The 22,858-nt window shown below is 40.3% G+C and overlaps 1 protein-coding gene and 1 pseudogene across 2 annotated transcripts in view; both read left to right on the top strand.

Moving 5' to 3' along the window:
• Nucleotides 1–22,858, top strand: part of CCDC38 (coiled-coil domain containing 38) — a 67,534-nt gene that overhangs the window by 40,573 nt on the left and 4,103 nt on the right. The window contains exons 9-14 of the mRNA XM_011934198.1: nucleotides 2,049–2,147; nucleotides 4,474–4,522; nucleotides 11,377–11,446; nucleotides 13,101–13,252; nucleotides 14,547–14,682; nucleotides 21,266–21,471. Of these exons, the coding sequence (XP_011789588.1) occupies nucleotides 2,049–2,147; nucleotides 4,474–4,522; nucleotides 11,377–11,446; nucleotides 13,101–13,252; nucleotides 14,547–14,682; nucleotides 21,266–21,471 (712 nt within the window). The remainder of the gene's footprint in view (nucleotides 1–2,048; nucleotides 2,148–4,473; nucleotides 4,523–11,376; nucleotides 11,447–13,100; nucleotides 13,253–14,546; nucleotides 14,683–21,265; nucleotides 21,472–22,858) is intronic.
• LOC105506146 lies at nucleotides 17,212–17,973 on the top strand (annotated as a pseudogene). The gene has a single exon (XR_001000878.1). The product of XR_001000878.1 is annotated as a peptidyl-prolyl cis-trans isomerase A pseudogene (transcript).

The following is a 22,858-nucleotide window of genomic DNA, read 5'->3' as shown; positions in this document are numbered from 1 at the left end:
AGGGAGGAAAGAAGGAAGGAAGGAAGGAAGGAAGGAAAATATACAAGGAAATTAAGTAAACAACAATAACCTTAATGTGTGTGACCTGGAGGTTTGAGAAATAGAAAACTATGTAACTATATCATGTTTTTAGATAGAAAGATTGATATGTAAAGTTGCCAAATTGTCTAAAACTGATGTATAATTTTATGGAATTTTAAGTAAAATGTTACCAAAAATGTGACAGGGAATTGGGTCTTGGGTGGGGAGAGCTTTGCACAATGATCCAAAGGTTCATCTAGAAAGATAAGCAAATACTTTTGAATTAGGAAGGTAATGGGAGGAAGATTACAAATCCTTTAAAACTGTGTATAATATATTATCATGGAATCTCAGGAATTAACCAGTCATGTACTGGCATTAGGTCAGCTCAACGGATCAGAGAAGGGCCCCATTACGTATTTATAAGAATTTAAGCCAGGTGCAGTGGCTTACACCTGTAATCCCAGCATTTTGGGAGGCTAAGGAAGGAGGATTGCTTGAGCCAGGAGTTTGAGACCAGCTTGGGCAACCTAGTGAGACCTCGTCTCTACAAAAAACTTAAAAATTAGCTGAACATGGTGGCACACAATTGTAGTTCTTCCACTAGGGAGGTTGAGGTGGGTGGACTGCTTGAGCCCAGGAGGAGGATGTTGCAGTGAGCCATGATGATGCCCCTGCACTCCAGCCTGGGCAAAAGACAGAGACCCTGACTCAAAAAAAAAAAAAAAAAATGTAATAAGTGAAAGCGGGGTCACAAATCAAGGGGATGATTTGCACTTTCAACTAACAGGACCAGACTTATTCTCTTGCCTGAAAAACTGGATAAATATATGAAACAGGAATTTTCAGACATTGGACATCAAACAGCAAAGTAGACTGATCCCTTGGAGAGGGGAAACCAGGGAGGTGAGCCCCAGGATTGCCTCAGCTTACTACCTGGAGAGAGTTTCCAGGATGCAGTGCAGGGATGGGAGCCAGAGGCAGCCCAGCTGAGAACTGACGCCACTACTCCAGGATAGGAACATTCACACCCCAGAAATCGGCGAACTACAAATCAGGGGGCATTTGCTTTCTAGAGAGTTGGTTGTCAAACATTTACCAACACATCACTAATGGTTTCCCTGCTTGGTTCCCTGCATCTCTCACTGTGCCGAGTGTGATTAAATTAGGTCATATGTGTAAAGTGTTCAGCACGTGATAACATTTGGTTAAAGCTAAATGGTGTTGCACAAGAGAGAAAACAAGTGGGTAAAAAAAACCCAAGAAGTATTTGCATTTAGCAATTTAAGATTTAGTCCTCCTTGGGCCAGGTGTGGTGGCTCACTCCTGTAATTCCAACAATTTGGGAGGTCAAGGCAGGCGGAGTACTTGAGCCCAGGAGTTGCAGACCAGCCTGGGCAACATGGTGAAACCCCATCTCTAAAAAAAAAATACAAAAATTAGCCAGGCATACTGGTGTATACCTGTATTCCCAGCTACTCAGGAGGCTGAGGTGGGAGGATGGATTGATCCCAGGAGGTCAAGGCTGCAGTGAGCTGTGATGGTGCCACTGAACTCCAGCCTGGGTAAAAGAACAAGACCCTGTCTCAAAAAAAAAAAAAAAAAAAAAAAAAGATTCAAGTTCTTCTGGGTTCATCATCTAAATAGAGAATGTTCAGAAACTAGTTAAGTCTGTCAGTCCAGAGGCTTGAATAGCTAACATTTGGGATTTTAGGAGTTACGACAGACGGATGTTGAAAATGGAGATGTCCTAGCGCCCTACTGGTCAGTTCTCACACCTTCTCCTATCCCAGAGACCAGCCCTTACTATCTGCATATTATGTTTGTGTATTACCATCTACATACTACGTTTGCATATTACCATCTGCATATTACGTTTGCTGGTTGATGATGTCTCCAACTTATATTTCTGTTCCTGGAAGTTTTGACAATAACTCTATCTTCAGCCTGAGACAAAGCTCTCTTTCTCAGCAGTGTTTTTTCCCCCATCTTTCTTTTTCTCTCTCCTTTTCATTTTCCATTTCTAGAATTATCATTACATTCGAGTAAAAAGGAAGGCATTCTTGAGGAGTCTGGGGGGACAGCCATCCTTTCAGAAGATGCCTCTCAGGGAAGAGACAGCCAAGGTAAAAGTAGATTTGGGACTCATGTAAGTAAAACCTGAGAATGTCCATTTCAAAGTGGACACAGGACTACAAGCCAGCCTGGAAAATGGAGGGCTGTGTCCACCCCACCCTCAGTCCTAGCAGCCAGGGGCTGTGGTTCTCTCTCTCATGTTATCACAAAATGCCAAGAGGTGCACGAGTGGATGGAATAGGCAGAGAATCAGAGGAAGAGGGTCCCTGAAACATCCCCTGGCTAACCAGCACCTGTCCTGAAGTCCTTCCAAACTGAGGCGCCTCGTTTCTCTGGCACAGGCCTGCCTTCTGCTGTTGACAGGCCCACTCCCAGGGCCCAGAAAACCAGGCCATTTGCAACCAGGTGACTGCCTTTGGCCAGTGATTCAGAGAATTAACCCTTGGAAAAAGGATTAATTTAGAGCAGAGGTAGCTCTAACCTACCACCATCAACTTCAAGAAGTTTCACTATCACCATCCCTCCCTGGTGGAATGACCCTCCTTCTCCCGCTCTGCATTACCAATTCAGACCAGAGATTTGGCCCCACTGGGCTACGCTATCTGGCCCCAGTGTTTTGGTGTTGTTTGGCTTGGTGGCCAATGTTTAAAAATCAGTGCATGTAGGCCAGGCATGGTGGCTCACACCTTTAATCCCGGCACTTTGGGAGGCTGAGGCAGTGGATCACTTGAGCCCAGGAGTTCAAGACCAGCCTGGGCAGCATGGCAAAACCCCATATCTGCCAAAAATACAAAAATTCCCTGGGTGTGGTGGTGCACGCCTATAGTCCCAGCTGCTTGGGAGGCTGAGGTGGGAGGATCACTTGAGTCCAGCAAGTCGAGGCCACGGTGAGCAGTGATGGTGCCACTGCACTCCAGCCTGGGTGACAGAGTGAGACCCTGTCTCAAAAAAAAATAATAAATAAATAAATAAAGTAAAAATAAGCATATCTCATGAAAAAAAATCTGTATTTCTATCTTCTCTTGAAAACCACAAGATTTGATGTCTGGGATCAAGTTGGGAACTTTCCCGTGGGAAGGGTCTGATTTCGCCAGTTGCTTTGTCTTTATTGGGTCCACTCCACTCCTTTACCTGCCCTGCCCTGTATCCATCTGAGTTTGCAGCCCCTAATACAGGCTGACTCCTGGGGACTTCTTTTCTCCCGTATCCTACTATCAACCTGAATGTATTTAGTGGTGGGATAAAGGTCAGGAATACAAGTTGCCTGCCCAGAAATGACCCTGGTATGAGCCTGAAGCGTTGTGCATCTGGCAAGCTGATTGAAAAGTAAATTCTTTTGGGCTGTGAGGCCACTTTGGCTCACTTTAAGACATATTATTTTGCCTGTTGGAGGATCTGGAGTAGGGTGTGGGGGCAGGGGTGGGGTAGAGGGAGTGGGAGGTGGTGTCAATGTTCTCTTCTCTTTGAAATTTTGAATATAGAAGTTTCTCAGTTTAAATAACACCTCTTAACAATACTTTTTAGTAGTACATGTTAGGATACCAGCTTAAAAGCTGAGATAGGCCCGGCACGGGGGCTCTCGCCTGTAATCCCAGCACTTTGGGATGCTGAGGTGGGTGGATCTCCTGAGGTCAGGAGTTCGAGATCAGCCTGGCCACCATGGTGAAACCCCATCTCTACTAAAAATACAAAAATTTGCTGGGCATTGTGGCGGGCACCTCTAATCCCAGCTACTCGGGAGGCTAAGGCAGGAGAATCTCTTGAACCTGGGAGACAGAGGTTGCAATGAGCCGAGATCGCACCATTGCACTCCAGCCTGGGCAGCAAGAGCAAAACTCCATCTCAAAAGAAAAAAAAAAAAGCTGAAACAATAATTTAAGATGGTGATGGGACCCATCTGGTTGGTTCTTCTTCATCCATTTTTTCCCCTTCTTTCCTTTACTCACCATGTATTTATTGGAGATGTAAATATTTCAGGTGCTCTTCAAGACCCCACGTACACAAACACAAATAGTACATAGTTCTGCACTCCTGAACCACACACTATAATGGGGCGAGTGATATATAGTTATAGACAGTGAGGGCTTTGGAGGGAAAAGCCAAAAATGTGATCTCTCCCTGAGGCATTTAGAAGAGTGTGTGCCTTTCATTTTATTCTTATGCATGCAACTCAGTTTCAATAGAATAAAAGACCTCCAATTTCTATGCAATTATGCCAATAATAAAATAATATTTTTTAAAAAAGAAGTAATGGGCATATCTGTGCAGAGAAATGAATGCCTTGCCCCAAGCGCATGGGCTTATTTCTAATTCCATGTTATTTCTCTTCACTCCACCATCACCAACGGCATGGACTCACCTGGACATTTTGAACAGGAAAGCCGAGCAGAAGCCTGACTCGCACCTCAGAGAAAATGAAATCAAAGTACAGTATATACTTGACTAACTCCCTTGGAAACTGGGAATGGTTTTCAGCAAATAACTTTTAGCCTTTTCTCAACATCTATGTCGTGTATCCGTAACTGTTATAAGAGATCCTGGAGGCAGTGGTGCCATTTCTGTGCACTCCTGAGATCTCACAGGCCTCTCTCCATTCTTTGTTAAGTATCTACAGCTATTATTTGCAGAAACTATCTGCCCCCTTGCATCTTGGGTCTTTACTTCTCAGAATCCACTGCCCTATTTTTTATTAAGCTATTCTGCTAGCCTGTGTGTTTGCAGTTTCACCAGGTGATTCAAAATTGCCGCAATTAGGATCATAAAGTATTTTGTTGTTGTTGTTTTCTCCCCTCACTTAATTGTTCGCTCATTTGTACACATTATTTCAGAAGTCACTCGTTTTCAACCCTTTCTACCCCAAGACAGCTCCTTTAAGAAAATATGTTGATGCCTGGGTTGGGTACACCAGCCCAGAGGAAGGGATCTGGGCCAGCATCACAGTATCACGACAATCTCTGAGGAAAACAGAAACATTTTGCTGTGAATTCTAGCCACCCTCTGAATTCTGGACATCCGCTTCTGTGGCACTTGGCAATCACTATTTTTTGTAACTAAATATTCATTTTGAGATCGTTTTAGATTCACACGCAATTGTAAGAAATAGTACAGAGACTCCATATATCCTTTACCCAGTTTCCTCCAATGGTATCATCTTGCAAAACTGTAGCACAATACCATAACCAGAATATTGCTATGGATGCCATCAAATACAGAACATCAATGCAGGGTTCTTCATGTTGCCCTTTTATAGTCACATCCACTTCCCTCTCCCACCTCCCCTTAACCCCTGGAAACCACCAATGTGTTCTCCATTTCTATGATGGTGTTATTCCAAGAATGTTCTATAAATGGAAATCTACGATATGTAATCTTTTGGGATTGGGTTATTTTACTAAGCATAATTCTCTGGAGATCCACTTAAGTTGTTTGGTCTATCAGTAGTTGGTTCTTTTTATTGTTGAGTAGTATACTATGGTATGGATGTGCTGCAGTTTAACTATTTGCTCATTGGAGACCATCTGGATTATTTTGAGTTTGGGGATATAATGAATAAAGTTGCTAGAAATATCTTTGTTCAACCTTTTGTGTGAACATAATTTTCACTTCTCTGGAATAATTAGAATGTAATGCCTGGTTGGGTGGTAGATGCATGTTCAGTATTTTTTGTTTTTGTTTTTGTTCTTGTTTCCTTTTTGAGATGGAGTCTTGCTCTGTAGACCAGGCTGAAGTGCAATGGCACAATCTCCGCTCACTGCAACCTCCACCTCCCAGGTTCAAGCAATTCTCTTGTCTTGGCTTCCTGACTGGGATTACAGGCGCCTGCCACCACGCCCAGCTAATTTTTGTTATTTTTAGTAGAGACGGGGTTTCACCATGTTGGTCAGGCCAGTCTCGAACTTCTGACCTCAGGTGATCTACCCGTCTCGGCCTCCAAAGTGCTGGGATTACAGGGGTGAGCCACCACACCCGGCCACATGTTCAGTTTTTAAAGAAATTGATGAATTGTTTCTCAGAGTGACTATATCACTTGACATTCCCACCAGCATTGTTTGTGGGGTCCAGTTTCCTCATATCCTCAACAGCATTTGGTGTTTGCACTGTCTTTTATTCTAACTATTCTGTTAGGTATTAATTTGATTTTCCTAGTAGCTAATGGTGTTGTGCATCTTGTCATGTGCTTGTTTGCATCTTTATATCCTCTGATGAAATACCTATTCATATCTTTTGCTCATTTTCTGAGTGAATTGCCTTTTTAAAAAAACTGTTGGATTTTGAAAATTCTGTATATAATTAGATATTAGTCCTTTGGGGATATGTGGTTTGCAAAGAATTTCTCTGAGTGTGTAGATTGTCTTTTTATTCTCTTAATAGGGTCTTTTGTAGAGTGAAAGTTTCAATTTTAATGAATTTTGAGTTATGAATTTTTTCTTTTATAGTTCATGCTTTTGGTGTCAATTCTAAAACATTTTCCCTAGCCTTAGACTCAAAGATTTTTTTCCATATTTTTTCTTAAGTGTTTTATAGTTTTACATGTAAGTTTGTGATCCATTTTCCATTTTGAGTTAATTTTTGTATAAGGTGTGAGGTTTAGATTGTGGTGATGGTGTTTTTTTGCCTGTGTATCTCAATTGCTCCTGCACCATTTGTTGAAAGGGCTTCTTTCATTGAATTGCTTTTGCACTTTTGTCAAAAATCATGTAGGCATATTTATCGGGGCCTATTTCTGGATTCTCTATTCTGTTCCATTGATTTATGTGACTGTCCTGCCACATGATCTTGACTACTGTAGCTATTACTTTTTTATTTTTATTATTTAGTATAGGCAAGGTTTATTATGTGTGACCTTGATTTCACATACAAAGTTAGAATGGCAATTACACTTAAAATTAACTCATTAAAAGGTGTAAATATCACAGTATAGATATGTTATCGAAAATCCAAAGGTAGTGAAACTGGTAACATACTGCTACTTATCTTTCAACAGACACAACCATAGTATTAATGGAACTGGTTCCCAGACAAGTATGTATGACTTGCTCCCATGCCTTAGGGAGCAGAGGATGTTATAACACAGGCAGTATTGATGCAATGACTCGTGAATAGTTGCTCCTAATTAACACTGCTAAAATTAGGTTCACATGTTTCACTTCGTGTGGGAGTTGATGACTCTTGTTCTTCTGTGTTTTGAGTGATATTTTTCAAGGTGTTGACTTCAAATCCACTCATTCCAAAATGCATCACAGATAGGAATTTAAGCCTCTTTACAAAGCAAACCACTAGAAATTATAGGTAGTATGCAGCACTGATCTGTAACTGATCTCTGATAATATAGCAACATCATTTCTTTGAAACATAATTTTCTTAATCCCACAAGAAGTGACAGGATAAGAAAACTTACAGTTAAATGGCAACAGTCTTGTTACAGGACAGTTATCTCCCAGGTGTATGTGGCTAGTTTTAATTTCTGTGTTGTTATCAAACGCCTTATTTTCATTCTGACTAACAACCAATCATCAGAACATGTTGAAACTATTGCAAGTCAGACAGTGACCTAGGCCATCAATAGTCAACTCAGTCATTGCTGCAGTCCAGTGTCTTCTTTATTCATTGAAGATCTGTGTCTTATGTCTGGGTTGAGTCCAGAAGAATTCCAAAACAATAGAGAAAACGGGAAGGACCTGCCTAAGAGCACAGAGGTCTTCATTGCTCCAGATTCCAAGACACAACACAGGGAACAGGAAATGGCCTGTAGCTATTAGTCTTAAGGTCAGGGAGACTTCTTATGTAATTCCTCTTTTTCAAAACTGTGTTGGCTATTCTTTTTATATAAATTTTAAAATAATCTATATCTACAAAAAATCTTTCTGGAATTATGATGGGAATTGTGTTAAATCTTTTTATGGGTGGAATTATGTCCCCCACAAAGATATGTTGAAATCCTAATCCATGGTACTATGTACATGATCTTATCTGGAAAAAACATATTTTTTATTACACCTTTGCAGATGTAATCAAGGTAAGATGAAGTCATTAGGGTAGACCTTTAATTCAGTATGACTGGTGTCCTTACAAGAGAAGAGACACAGAGACACAGGGAGAATGCCATGTGATGACAGAGATTAAAGTGATGTGGCTGCAAGCCAAGGACTGCTGGCAACAGGAGCAGCTAAGAGAAAGGCATTAATAGATTCTTCCCTAGAGCCCTCAGAGAGAACATGGCCTGTTGACACCTTGATTTTTGACTTCTAGCCTCCAGAACTGTGAGAGAATAAATTACTGTTGTTTTAAGCTGTTGTGTGTTACATCAGTCCTAGGAAACTAATACAACCCTCTATATCAATTTGGGGGGAACTGATTTCTTTACTATGCTACATTTTCCAATCCATAAACACAGTCTGCCTCTCCATTTGTTTAGATCTTCTTTGATTTCTTCAGCCTTCTGTAGTTCCCAGCTTACAAATCCTATACATGTTTTGTTAGATTTATAGCAAAATATTTTTGTCTTTTCTTTTTGAACAAGTGTAAATGGTATTGTACTTTTTATTCTGGTGTCTATGAAGTCATTGCTAATATAGAGAAATAAAATTGATTGTATACCCTGACCATACTGAACTCACTTATTAGTTCAAGAGTTTTGTTTTGTTTTTAAAGATTCCTTTGGATTTTCTACATAGACCATTATGTCATTTGCACATAAGGACAGCTTTATTTCTTCCTTTCTGATCTTTATGCCTTTTATCTCTTTTTCTTGCCTTATTGCAATGGGTAGAACTTTCGATGTTCAATAAGAGTAAATGGAGCAGTTATCTTTGTCTTGTTCCCAGTCTTGAAAGGATTCAGTTTTTCACCATTAAGTATAATGTTAGCTGGAGGATTTTTGTAGATGTAGATACTCTATCAAGTTAAGAAAGTCCCTCTCTGTTCCAGTTTTCCTGAGAGTTCTTAACAAAATGAGTGTTGAATCCTGCCAAATGCCTTTTCTGCATCTAGATGCACACAGTAACATGCAGACACCACATTCACTCCCTCAGAAAGCTCACCACTCTCCTAGTCTCATTCATTCATTCAACAAATATTTCTTGAGTGCCCTAACAATAAATAAAAGACCATCTCTGCCCTCAAGGGGCTTACCATTTAGGGAGGAAGACAGACAAGTTGATTGCAATACAACGTGATAATGTTATTAAAAGGATAAGCCCAGAGTGCCACAGGCATGCAAAGGTAGGACTCTTAACCCAGAGGAGAGGTGAGGGCATGGGAGGGCAAGGGCAGGATTGGTGAATGTACTTCAGAACAGGTTGCCTCTAAGCTGAGCCTATAAGAGGAGGAGGAGTTAGTGAGGACAAGCTCTGGAAGAGGGAGTGCTTTCTGGTACAGAGATGACAGAGCTTGGTTCTGTCAGAATGACTGGTTTATCATTCTGGGTAAACAGGGGAGAGGCTCAGGGAGTATATGGGCACCGCACCATAAGCAGGAAAGTGGTGATACTATCTATCTAAGCAGTCTGTGCTTTGTTCCAAGGACCCTGGGGAGACACTGAATGTTTTAAGCAAGAGTATGACAGAGACCCAATCCTATTTGCACTTTAGAAAGATGGATGTGGCAGTATTTTAGAGAATGAAATGGTGGAGGACAAAACTAGAGATACAGTGGCCAGTTAGGAGCCTATTGTCGCAATTCAGGTGAAAGAGATTGGACTGCCTAAACCAGATAACGGCATCGGGAACAAAGAAGGAAAGGCCGTGAGAGACATTAGGGAAGTGGCATTGACAAGACTTTGAAGGGCTTATGTAAAGATTGAGGGAAGTGTCAGGAAAAGAGAGTGGTTACAGATAACTCCCAGATTTCTAGCATGGTCTTGCCATCCAATAATATTGGGAATCCAGTAAGAGGAGCAGGCCTGCCTGAGGAAAAAGAGAAGGAGTGTGATTTTGGATGTTTGTTTCAGCTCCCTATGGGACAGCCATGTGGGTACTGACGTCCAGTTGAAGGTTTAACACTGAAATCTAGAGCTCAAGAAAGAGATAGAGATGTGGGAGTCATTGGTGTATTAGCAGTGGTTGAATCCATGCGAAGGATGAGGTCTCCCCAAAAGAATGGGTAGAAGGAGAAGGGAAGAAGACTGAGGAGGAGTCCAAAAGACCACAAAAGTATCAGAGAGGTGGGAAGAGAGTGACTAGAAAGTGATGCTGCTCAACCCAAGAGCAGAGAAGGGTGAACTGTAATATCAAATACTTTCTCAGGGTATGTTTCCCTAAAACTAATCTATGTCCCTGGCCCTTTCTGTTTTCCCACACCTTCTCTCCAACTGCTCAACAGGCAGCTCCAGGTGTGTATTTTGTCCCCTCAAACTCAACATGAATAAAGCAAATATCAATCTTTTCCTTATCCCATCTGTAAGCCATTTTCCTTCCTATGAGTGCTACCTCCATTTTTCCAGGCTCCAGACCACAAATGTTGGAGTCATCTTTGTCTCTTCTCTTATGGCCCCAAGACCCCTTTCTATTTTTGGTTCCCATTATTTCGTTCTTCCATATATCTCTACATTCTCCTCCCTCCCCATACACTTACTCGTCGTTGACATCACCACTGCCCTCTATCTGAAAGTGTTAATGACCTAGATCACACCAACAGCCAACTTACTCTGTCCCTATCCCTGCCTCTTTAATATTGCAATCAGTTTCCATTGATCTTTCTTACAGGATTTTTCCAGAGCCACTTTCCAAGCCACATGATTATGCTTTAAGGAAGTATCTCATTGTCCATCGCCCCAAGCGACATTTTGTCAGCCTGATTGGAAGATATTTTGAGAAGTAAAATCTGCTCTTAAAGAGAGAAGCATTGCCTTACTTGGGGACAGTCAGAAGGCTGTGATACAGCTTTCACTTTGAGCAGTAGAGCACATTTAGATTCTCAAGAAGAATGCATTCAAAGGGACAAAGGGATGAGGCAATGTAGGCTGTCATGTGTTTCTTTAAAAATAAAGTTACCTTACTTTATAGATACACCTCAAATAATTGGTACCATATGGTATGGCCCTCCCATGTGGTCTCATTGTTTGTGTATGTCAGCTTTGTCTGGGACAGAATCCAATTTTCTTTTGTATATTCATGGAATCCATTGATTTCTGCAATCAGCAGTTCCCTAAAAGGCTAAACCTGCTATTGAAAATCATTATGTTACAGTTGCATTCCAAAGACAATTTAGAAAGGAATGCAAACCTGTTGACAGAAAATGGCTCACAAATCAGACATTTTCTTTTTCTTTTTTCTTTTATAGCCTGACTGAAAGTTTCGGTTTGGAAGACAGTTTGGAATTTCTTTTAGATGATGAAATGGACTTTGATTTGGTAACCAGATTATATTTGCTGGTTTAAATATTGTGTTTGGTGAAAAATATTGATGATCATTTATTATTTTGGAATTAAAATATTTCATTCAAAATATTGCACAAACCTTCCAGAAAGAAATATAATTTTGATACTATTCTCCAATTGGATATGTAATTTATCTTTGTCATAAGACATTGTATAAGTATCTAGAAGAAGGTAATGATTTAGGATATATATTTTATATATATATATATATATATATATATATAAAATCAACAATCTTCCTGTAAAAATAGCCACTTTCTGATTGCATTTTATTGGGACTTGAGATGTGTTGGGTAGCTGAACCATAAAATAAATAGGCCTTCAACAAAACAACACTTTATTGCTGCAAGATTGACTTTGAGCTAACATCACCCTAAATGCAACCACAGAAACTCAAAAGGGACAACACATACCATTCATTGTTGTATATTACACACCTTACCCAAGTCATCTTTTTAAAAAATTGTGACAAACAAACATATAAAAAATTTACCATTTTAGCCATTTTAAGCGTGCAGTACAGTAGTGTCAACTATAAGCAACAGATCCCTAGAACTTTCCAATTCTGCAAAACAGAAACTCTATACTCATTAAACAATTCCTCTTTTCTCCCTCCCATGGCCCCTGGCAACTGCCATTCTACATTCTGTTTCTAAGAGTTTTACTATTTTAGATACCTCATATAAGTGGAATCACTCAGTATTCATCTTTTTGTGCCTGGTTTATTTTACTTAGCATACTGTAGCCAAGGTTTATCTATGTTATAGCACATGACAGGATTTCTTTCCTTTTTTTTGAGACGGAGTTTCACTCTTATTGCCCAGGCTGAAGTGCAGTGGCATGATCTTGGCTCACTGAAATCTCTGCCTCCTGAGTTCAAGCAGTTCTCTGCCTCAGCCTCCTGAGTAGCTGGGATTACAGGCACCCGCCACCACGACTGGCTAATTTTTTTATTTCTAGTAGAGACGAGGTTTCACCATCCTGCTCAGGCTGGTCTTGAACTCCTGACCTCATGATCTACCTGCCTCGGCCTCCCAAAGTGCTGGGATTACAGGCGTGAGCCACCACACCCAGCCGATTTCTTTCCTTTTGAAACCTGTATAATATTCCATTGTATGTGTATACTACATGGACTTAATCCATTCATCCATTGATGGACATTCAGGCTGCTTCCATGTCTTGGCTATTGTGAATAGTGAGGAACATGGGTGTGCAAATGCCCAAGTCATTTTTTAAAAAAATGTTTAAGGTAACACATATAAATATAAAATAATTAAAATGTGGGGAGAAAATGACTTTCACTCAGCCTCCTGTCATCTTCTATTCCTTCTCCCTTTCCCTTTTTCCTGCACTTGCCTCCTCTTCTGCTTTTTCCTCACCCTCTTCTTCCTTTTTTCTTCCCCATCCCTTTTTTAATACCCTCATCTCCCCACAACATTTCAAATGTGCTCTTTCTGAGAGCCAGCTCTCACTTGGAAATAGACAAGTTTCCCATACAAATCCCTACCTGCGTCTCCCTCATGCTTAGAAACACCTTCCTTTACCCCACTGTATTTTCTAGATAAGTCACATGTGCATAGGTAGCACATTTTTAAGTAAATTATATTCTTCATTATTGATTAATTAGGAGCCAGCGCTTTATTTCAAGGAACCAGAGGAGTTACTTCAAGTCCTCAGAGAGCTGGAAGAGCAGAATCTTAATTTGTTTCAATATTCCCAAGATGTAGATGAAAATCTTGAAGAGGTAAACAAAAGAGAAAAAGTTATACAGGATAAAACGTAAGTCATTATAAACAAGTAGATTTATTCCATTAAGCAATTTCTAACCAGAGCCTGGGTCCAACTCATCTGCCTGTGGCTCTTCCTCGTGGTCTCTGTGAATGTAGGCTGGGGTTTTTAACAGTTTACATTGTGGAGTGCAAAAGGTAGACATCATATTTACACAGAATAGACTGGCTTTAATTTTGTCCCTACTTCCTTTCACTTGTCAATATATTTTCCTAGCTAGTAACAATAAAAGATATTTTGAAAAAAGACTAAAAAGAATTAAAATGGTACCTACTGCCTTAACTTTTGTCCAGTGTAGTTTTCGCCCTCTTGGCTAGCTATCATTTACTTTACCAAATCATGCTGTGGATGATAATGCTAACAAATGTATTTTCATTGGCCATGACTCTCAAAAAAATAATTTTTGTGATTACATATTGTATCATTTTATAAAGTTCCTGTCAAGATATCAGGGCAAATATAGAAAGGATTTCTGTCAGGGGAAAGTGGCTGGATTTGATCCCTCACAAAATTCCTTCCTCATCTAACAATATATAATATTACAAACTTGAAAAAGAGTTGAATTACAGAGAATAGATCTTTATATCTACTCATTGCAAAAATGTGTAGAATCTTTTTTTCAGAAAGTTTTCTGGGCCAGAAGATGGCAATCTTTTTAAACAATAGGTCAAACTACATTTAACTTCAAGACAAATTAATTTGTTCAGAAGGTAAGAACCTAAAAATCATTATCTCACAGCTTCCCATTACCATCTGTGAGACTTTTTAATCCTTGTGTCTTTTCCAATCCTCACAGTGTCTGGTGGCCCTCCACCCACCTCCACAGTAAGATTTTCTGGGACAGGGTGGGTGCAGGTGGGCAGGAAAGGGGGATCTATAGACTCCATCTCTAGAAGATCTTATCAGAATCTCTAGGTGAGGGAGTTAGGAGTCTGTATTTTCCCTCTTGGCTCCCCAGATGTTCTGATTATCAGCCACATTTGAGAACACTGGGTTCCTGATGCCTCAGCTCTGCTGCTATTTTGGGGAACTCGAGGGGAACCACAAAAGTAGAGGAGAGGAAGCAAATGCCTTCTGATGGAAGTTAAAAGCAGGATTTGTGCATGTATTTTTCTCATTTTAACTTGAAAAGTTGCATGTACTTTGGCAATGTCTTCAAATACAGACTTGTATTTGGCTCACTTCATGGATTTGACACATGATCTAGAGTGTTGAAGCTCCTAACTGATGGTTATTTCACTAACCACAAATTTCAGCTGAGGGTCTCTTTCTTCTTTTGCAATAGAAATAGCAACATAGAGTTTCTTTTGGAGCAAGAAGAAATGCTTAAAGCTAATTGTATGAGAGAAGAGGAGAAAGCAGCAGAATTGCAATTAAGGTCCAGGCTCTTTAGCTTTGGAGAATTTAATTCAGACGCTCAGGTAATCATTCTTTGCCTATGGTGATTTCACTGTGGCTCATGATTATAATTTTTATTCCCTGTGTCCTAAGTATGTGAATAGGGGAGTTAAAGCAAATCACAAATCCTAGGTTGACAACGGAAGTCGAAAGCCAGCTTGGAATTTATCTTGCCAGTATGTAATAGCCAATGTACATATGCAGAAAGCATTCGAATTGGCATTGGAGTTCTCTTAAAACGTTGCTCTATTACAATCCATGATATTGACCATAGTTTTCCCCTTGAAATACATTTATTTCAGTCAGAGCCTAGACATATGTAGTAGTTCACTGTGTGTTATCATTTTGGTGGTAATTCAAGGAGTAATTAACAGAGGAAGTAGTGAATCAACACAATTAACAGTGACTCAACACTGACTAGAAAATTTTCCCAACACCGAGCCTGTACTAGATTTCTGCTTCTTCAGGCCTGTGTAGACTCATTATCAAAACAGCTGTGATGTGTGCTAGTACACTTACTTATTGAGAAGTTCATCTCTCAGCTAGATGCAAACCCCCTTGAGGGCAGGGATTAACTCATTATTCTTAGTTCAGTTGAGGGTCCCCTTAAAAGTTGGTGCTCAATAAATGTTTGTTGAATGAATGATTAGGTTAGCTTTTAGAGCCACAACCAGCTCCATCTAACATTGAACACCTTATAAAAACCTCAAATGAAATAAAAAATCAAAGCTAATATACGAGGCTAACATTGTTCTGAGACCAAACTGAGGGTCAGGCTGCTATTTCTCGTGGCCCAATAATGAGATGCAGATTAACTGGGGAGGAAGACAGTTTTTATTTCTGTAACTGGTTACAGGGAAAAGGCCTGGAAATTATTGCCAGACCAACTCAAAATTGCAGTTTTCCAGAGCTTATATACCTTCTAAGCTATATGTTTATGTGTAAGTGTGCATTCATCTAAAGACATAAGTGATTAACTTCTCATCTATAACTAAGGTCTGAGTCCTGAAGACCTTCCTCTGGAGCCTCAGTAAGTTTACTTAATCTAAATGGGTCCAGGTGCTGGGGTGATTACTCTTATCTTGTCTCCTGCTATATCAGGGAGGTTTAGGTAGTTCCTTCAGACCCCCAGTAAACTTGTTTGTGGAGGCCTGGGGAGTTTCTTCACCCCCAATAAAACTTGCTTAATCCTAAATGGGTCCTGTTAAGAATTCCTTCATTATTTTGTCATACTTTAAGGCCCAGGAAAGGCCTAGGCAAAACTCTTGGTGGGCTTTTGTTACATTCCAGCCTTTGTATAAGGGCACTGGCTTTCAATATTGAACTTAACCACTCAGTCAGTCCTGAAACAGTTGTTATGGGAGCCCGCGTTAGTGAGACCTGGCCTGCCACAGCATCATATTTATGGATGTGAACTTGATTTTCAAACAGAGGTTGAACTGACAGAACTGCATCAGAAGAAGACTGTCCTCCCCTACCCACAGGTGAACAGGGTTACAAAAAGCACAAGCTGTTTATGGCTCCTCTACACACACACACACACACACACACACACACACACACACACACACACACACACACTTTCCTAGGGGGTTCTAGTGCCACGAGTTAGTAGGGGATGGGGTTGTGCATTGCCGGAGCCAAGAAGTGTGATGATAGCCACCTTTCAATTCAGTGCTGTTTTTTCCTAACCATTTTTTTTTAAACTGTGATACAATATACATAACCAAATTTACCACTTACTTATTTTAAGCACACGATCCAATGGCATTAAGTACATTCTCAATGTTGTGGAACCATCACCACTATTTCCACAACTTTTTCATCATCTTTTCAACATAAAAATCTAACATCTTACCCATTTTTAAATGTACAGATCAGTAGTGTTAAGTACATTCACGTTGTTTTGCAATCTCCAGAACTCTTCATCTTGCAAAGCTGAAATTCTATACTCATTAAACAATAACTTTCCAGTCCTCCCTCTTTCTCCTAGCCCTTGGCAACCACCATTTTACTTTCTCTCTGAATTTGACTATTCTAGGTACATCACAAAAAAAGAATCATACAATATTGGTCCTTTTGTGTTTGGTTTATTTCATTTAGCATGTTTTCAAAGTTCATCCATGCTGTAGCATGTATCAGGATTGCATTATTTTTACGGCTGAATAATATTCCATTGTATACCATATATCGTTTATTCATTCATCTATTGATGGACATTTGAGTGGTTTCCACACTTCAACTGTTTTAAATAATTTTGAAACCAATTGACATGCAAAATGTCAGATAAATATTTGTGATATCTCCCCTCCTCCCTGCCCCACCGCAACTAAGCCCCTTTCATCCAAATTTGAGGCAACTATTAAAAAATAAAAGCAGCATTTTTGATACTCTTTAACATTGAGGCAACCAGATACCTAAAGAAAGAAAGTAGAATTGACATAAAATTCCTTTTAAAATGGCTATCCATGAAATTTTGATCGCAAGTGTAAATTTGGCATTCATGTATTGCACACTCTGGAGAAGTGGGACTAATAATCCATAGTGTCGGCTTTGCAGACGCTGCCGCCGAGGAAATTCTTGTACTACTAGCCATGGTCAACCCTACCGTGTTCTTCGACATTGCCGTCGACGGCGAGCCCTTGGGCCGCGTCTCCTTCGAGCTGTTTGCAGACAAGGTTCCAAAGACAGCAGAAAATTTTCGTGCTCTGAGCACTGGAGAGAAAGGATTTGGTTATAAGGGTTCCTGCTTTCACAGAATTATTCCAGGGTTTATGTGTCAGGGTGGTGACTTCACACGCCATAATGGCACTGGTGGCAAGTCCATCTATGGGGAGAAATTTGAAGATGAGAACTTCATCCTAAAGCATGCAGGTCCTGGCATCTTGTCCATGGCAAATGCTGGACCCAACACAAATGGTTCCCAGTTTTTCATCTGCACTGCTAAGACTGAGTGGTTGGATGGCAAGCATGTGGTCTTTGGCAAAGTGAAAGAAGGCATGAATATTGTGGAGGCCATGGAGCGCTTTGGGTCCAGGAATGGCAAGACCAGCAAGAAGATCACCATTGCTGACTGTGGACAACTCGAATAAGTTTGACTTGTGTTTTATCTTAACCACCAGACCATTCCTTCTGTAGCTCAGGAGAGCACCCCTCCACCCCATTTGCTCGCAGTATCCTAGAATCTTTGTGCTCTCGCTGCAGTTCCCTTTGGGTTCCATGTTTTCCTTGTTCTCTCCCATGCCTAGCTGGATTGCAGAGTTAAGTTTATGATTATGAAATAAAAACTAAATAACAATTGTCAAAAAAAAAAATAATCCATAGTGTCTTCTAGAGATGTGAAATGTGGAGTGGGGAGGGGGAGGTGAAGCAGGAAAATTGGGAGGGAAGGGTATTCTTAGGATTTTTTGCTTCTCTACCTCCATTTTTTTTCAGATCTCAGAATATACAAAACATAATCCTTGGAGTTAATTTAACTGCATTTAATTTTTTAAGTTTCTTTTCCAGCTTTATTGAGGTGTAACTGACATATCTGATTGTGATATTCATAAGTTATGTTACTCTGGAGCTATCAGTATGAAATGAAATTTATTCTTTCAAAACTTCCACACTCTTAATGACACTTAATCCCCTAAAAATTTTGCCCTTGATCCAGTATTTTACTTTTAAAATGAAATTTTAAATTTAAGTATAAGTATAATGTAATGTTGAGAAGTGCACAAATCACAAGTGTACCTCTCAAGGAATTTCCTCAAAGCAAACACACCCGTGTGCTACCCCCCAGATCAGGGAATACACCCTCATCAGCCCCTGCAAACCTTCCTCACACCTGCTTCGTCTTTCCCAGCCCTCTTTCCCACTGTCCTGACCTCTCATGCCATCAATCAGCTTTCCTGTTTTTGAACTTTATTGGAATGGAATCATGTAACATGTCTGGCTTCTTTCTCTCAACACTATGTTTGTGAGATTCATCCATGTTGTTTAGTGTAGCAGTTGTTAGTTCTTCACTGAACATGAAATGGAACATAAACTGCTCCATTGTTCAATTTGAGGAATGTGTTTATCTCTGGTTTTACTGTTTTCTTTGCACTAGGAGCCGATCAGTTGCAATTGAGAGAACTGTGTACAGTCAACACACAGAATGTGACATGGATTAGAATGACAGAACCCTTGAGTTTGCAAAGACTTTCAATGACGTCTAGATATCCATCCCAGCCTTCCCCTCTCCAGTTTTGATACAATGATTCCTCCTAAAACACTGCTCTGGTCATATCACTTCCCATTCACTGTTGAAAGGCACCTGAAGTTCTCTGATATCAGTCTTCCATAATTCCTGTCCCATTCACCCGGGCAGACTCCCTTGACAGCTCCTCCTCCGAGGTACTGCGGGTTGCGCCTGCCATCTGAGGGCAGTTCCATGGATGGGGCTGAAACTTCCCTTCCCTGTCGTCAATTGCCCTGTGCCTCGTGCTCCCTTTTCTTCGCCCAGGCTCTCAATCCCTTTTTCATACGTGAATACCTTCATTCATCTCATTCTCCTCTCCTGTCTCCTATCTCTTGTTCTTACCTTGTTATCTTAAGAAAATATCTCTTCTCGCCATTTCTCTCCTCTTAGGGAATTTAAGAAAAAAAGGGGGAGGGGGCAGTGGTGTAGAAAAGACATCGTAAAAAGCCACTGCCCTGCTCATCCATCTCTAAAGCCATCTAAGTGTTCAAGAGGTCTCCTTCAGAAATTTCCATCAGCTAGCAACCACTCTCATCTTAAAGTTGTTTTTCCTCAAAACTAGTGGTGAATATATTTTTAAAGCATTTTTCTCTGCTTTATTTAGTGACCCACGTTGCAGCAATGTTGTTTTCATATGCAATTTACAATATTTCAATCCGATGGGTTACTTTTATTTTCTTGTATATTTTTCTATGTCTCCAAGGTTTAGAAAAAGAACGTGCTGTTACATAAATAAGAAACGCAGTGTTATTTTAGAGAAAGAGGAAAAGGGAAATTTATGGCCAATATAGGACTTTTGCTGTTTTCTATTATTATGTATTTCTCCAAGTTTTCTAAAAGTATCATGTCATTCATGTAAATAGGAAATATAATAAGTGTTACCTTACGAAGGTAAAAAGGAGCTTTATGCTAAACAGGACCATCAGAAAGCTTTTTAAGCTAGGAGGTGGAAGAGAAAAGCTGTTGGAAGTACACTCTTGATATCATATCTTGGGTTGTAATTGTGTTGGTGGCTCTGTAAGGTGTTCATGGTTCCAGGAAGGGCTTCCCATGGCTCCAGAAGCCACATCTGTCTTGAGAGTTATTTGTCGCTGGATTTATGGTGATGCTCATCTTCTTGAGTGGAAGCAGGAAATGGGGCAGAATACTACCTGGAGAGTGATTCACACTGCCCGGCATTTTGTTGAGCTCCCCTTAATTGCAAACACCGGGTTCACAATGGCGAAAGAGGATGACAATTTTCTTACGGTCCTGAGACAAGTTACCTACCACCTCAAGAATCTCCACCAACAGTTAAAACGGCACAGTGTCGAGGTACAGGGATCAGCAAGGTTTGGCGTTAGCTTTTGTTTAGACTAGAATACTGCAGTGGCTTCCCAACGAAAACAGTGAAAATGATACTTCTGAAAAGGCTTTAGTAGGCCAGCCTGGGTACCTGTTTGCTTGCAACTTTTTTTTCTGAGAGAATGCATTCAGTCATTTATTCACCAGACATTTATCCAGCGCACAGTTATGTGCAAAGCACTGTTTTAGTCGTAACTTTAAGCATAAGATGTAGCTCCTGCTCTCCTGGTCTATAAGGATAAGGCAGAGAACTATCATACAGAATGATTATAGTTTCACAATTATAAGAGTAATACATGCAAAAAAGAGGGGAGCTGGGTTACATATTGTGCCAAAAGGAAATGCATCTGAGCGGCAAAAAACGATTTAAAATGTTTGTTGCCTCGCGTATTAGAATTCTTAGGGAGTCAGATATACAAAAACATTCAAGCAAAAAATATTCTGCCCACTATAATTACTTTTTATATCTAGAGTTCAATATATTTTAAGAAAATAATCCAAGGTGTTACTATAGTAATGCTCTGACTATAAATTATGATATAAGTTAAATGTCACTGCTGCATTTTCTCAATTATCTGTTTTATTAAAACTTCTCCTTTAAAAAAAAGTAAACATCAGGCCAGGCACAGCGGCTCACGCCTGTAATTCCAGCACTTTGGGAGGCCAAGGCAGCCCGAACACCTGAGGTCAGGAGTTCGAGACCAGCCTGGCCAACATGGTGAAGCCCCATCTCTACTAAAAATACAAAATTTAGCTGGGCGTGGTGGCACATGCCTGTAATCCCAGCTACTTAGGTGGCTGAGGCACAAGAATCGCTTGAACCTGGGAGGCAGAGGTTGCAGTGAGATGAGACTGTACCATTGCCCTTCAGCCTGGGTGACAGAACGAGACTCCATCTCAAAAAATAATAATAACAAAAAAAGAGTAAACATTTAATAGCATATACATGGGTTTTTACTGTAATATAATAAAATGGTATTATATATTTATTGAATGTGCAATGTGCTGTTAATGTTTTCTGCTCTTCTCAATCTCAGGAAATACTGATAGACTCACTTAGTAAAAAGATTACTGAAGTATACAAAGTCTGCATTGGAGATGCTGAGGATGACGGCCTCAACCCAATTCAAAAGCTGGTAAAAGTAGAGTCTCGCCTGGTAGAACTGTGTGACCTCATCGAATCCATTCCCAGAGAAAATGTGGAGGCAATTGAGAGGATGAAACAGAAAGAACGGCGGCAAAAGTATATTCAATAAGGATAAGAATGACTTAACGAGTAGCTGGTTTTGCTCAGATTCCACAAACACATTAGCAAGTCTCTTGTGTAATGCCATATTATAGGGACACAGTGAGGAGGAATGAAATCCAGCCCTGCTCTCCTCATACAGCTATTATTTAGCGTGGAAGACACATTCATCAAATATTCTTAGGAAATAAATGTGTCATTACCAATGGTAATGAGCACTGCAAAGGAAGGAACTGGGTGAACAGAGTTCACCAGGGGCAACTGACCTAGTTTGGGATGGACAAACTAGCCTGGAAAAGCAAATCTTTGGTAATTATATAAAATTTATGAATCAGTAATTACATGAAAGTTTTTGACTAGCTATCATGGGGAAGGAGAATTGCACTGGTGGTGAAGGACCCAAGGCATAGAATTAGGAGCCTATCATGGGAAAACTGCAAGCAGACTCAATCTACCTGTAGTTCTCCCATGAAGGGCTCCTAATTCCTAATGAAGGAATTGTTTGAAAGTCAGAGCTACACAGTGAGGGTTTTCCGCAGTGTGTAACTGCCAACACTTATGCAACGTTCACTCATTTATTCCTCAAGACAACCACATGAGGATTATCGTCCCTGGAGCCCCACCCCATCCCTCACATCCTTGCATAGCTTGGTGCCCTTCAAAGGAGATCTGTGCATTGAGGGTGGTATGGCCTGACTGTGGCTTTTCAGAATGCATTCATTTACAAATTTCCATACCAAGTTAAATAAGAATTTTTACGTACAAACAGTTGTCCCTTGGTATCTGTAGGGGATTGGTTCCAGGACCTCCCAAGGATGCCAAAATCTGCAGATGCTTATGTCTCATATAAGATGGCATATTTACATATAACCTACATACATCCTCCTGTATACTTTAAAATCATTTCTCAACTACTTAATACAATGTAAACGCTAGAGTTGTCATACTGTATTGCTTAAAATTTGTAGTATTTTTATTGTTGGGGCTTTTCTCCAAATATTTTCAATCTGCAGTTGGTTGAATGCCCAGATGTGGAGCTGTGAATATGAAGGGCCTACTGTCCTAGTTTGAGGCAATGATTATTGTAAATATGACCCCTAGCCTACCGTGGCATGTAGGGAATGTTTACAAGTGGGATAATGTTCATGTAATAGCAAAAAACATGTTGAGAGGCCGACTAGTACTCTGGCTACCAGCCTGGGGATTAGACCATGCTGAGTGAGTTCAGTTCAACTGTTTATGACTTTGTGACCTTAGGCAACACAAGCACTCTAGGCGGTTTCTTTATCTGTACAATGGGAGTAATAATGGTACTTACAGGTTGTTGTGAGGATTAAATTAGATGATCCAAGTAAATTACAAGAGCATGCTTGGCACATAGTAA

Source organism: Colobus angolensis, unplaced genomic scaffold (genome assembly GCF_000951035.1).
Source record: "Colobus angolensis palliatus isolate OR3802 unplaced genomic scaffold, Cang.pa_1.0 Scaffold10, whole genome shotgun sequence".
Lineage (NCBI taxonomy): Eukaryota > Metazoa > Chordata > Mammalia > Primates > Cercopithecidae > Colobus > Colobus angolensis.
The sequence above is the reverse complement of the archived record's forward strand: the minus strand, read 5'-3'. Positions and strand labels throughout refer to the sequence as shown.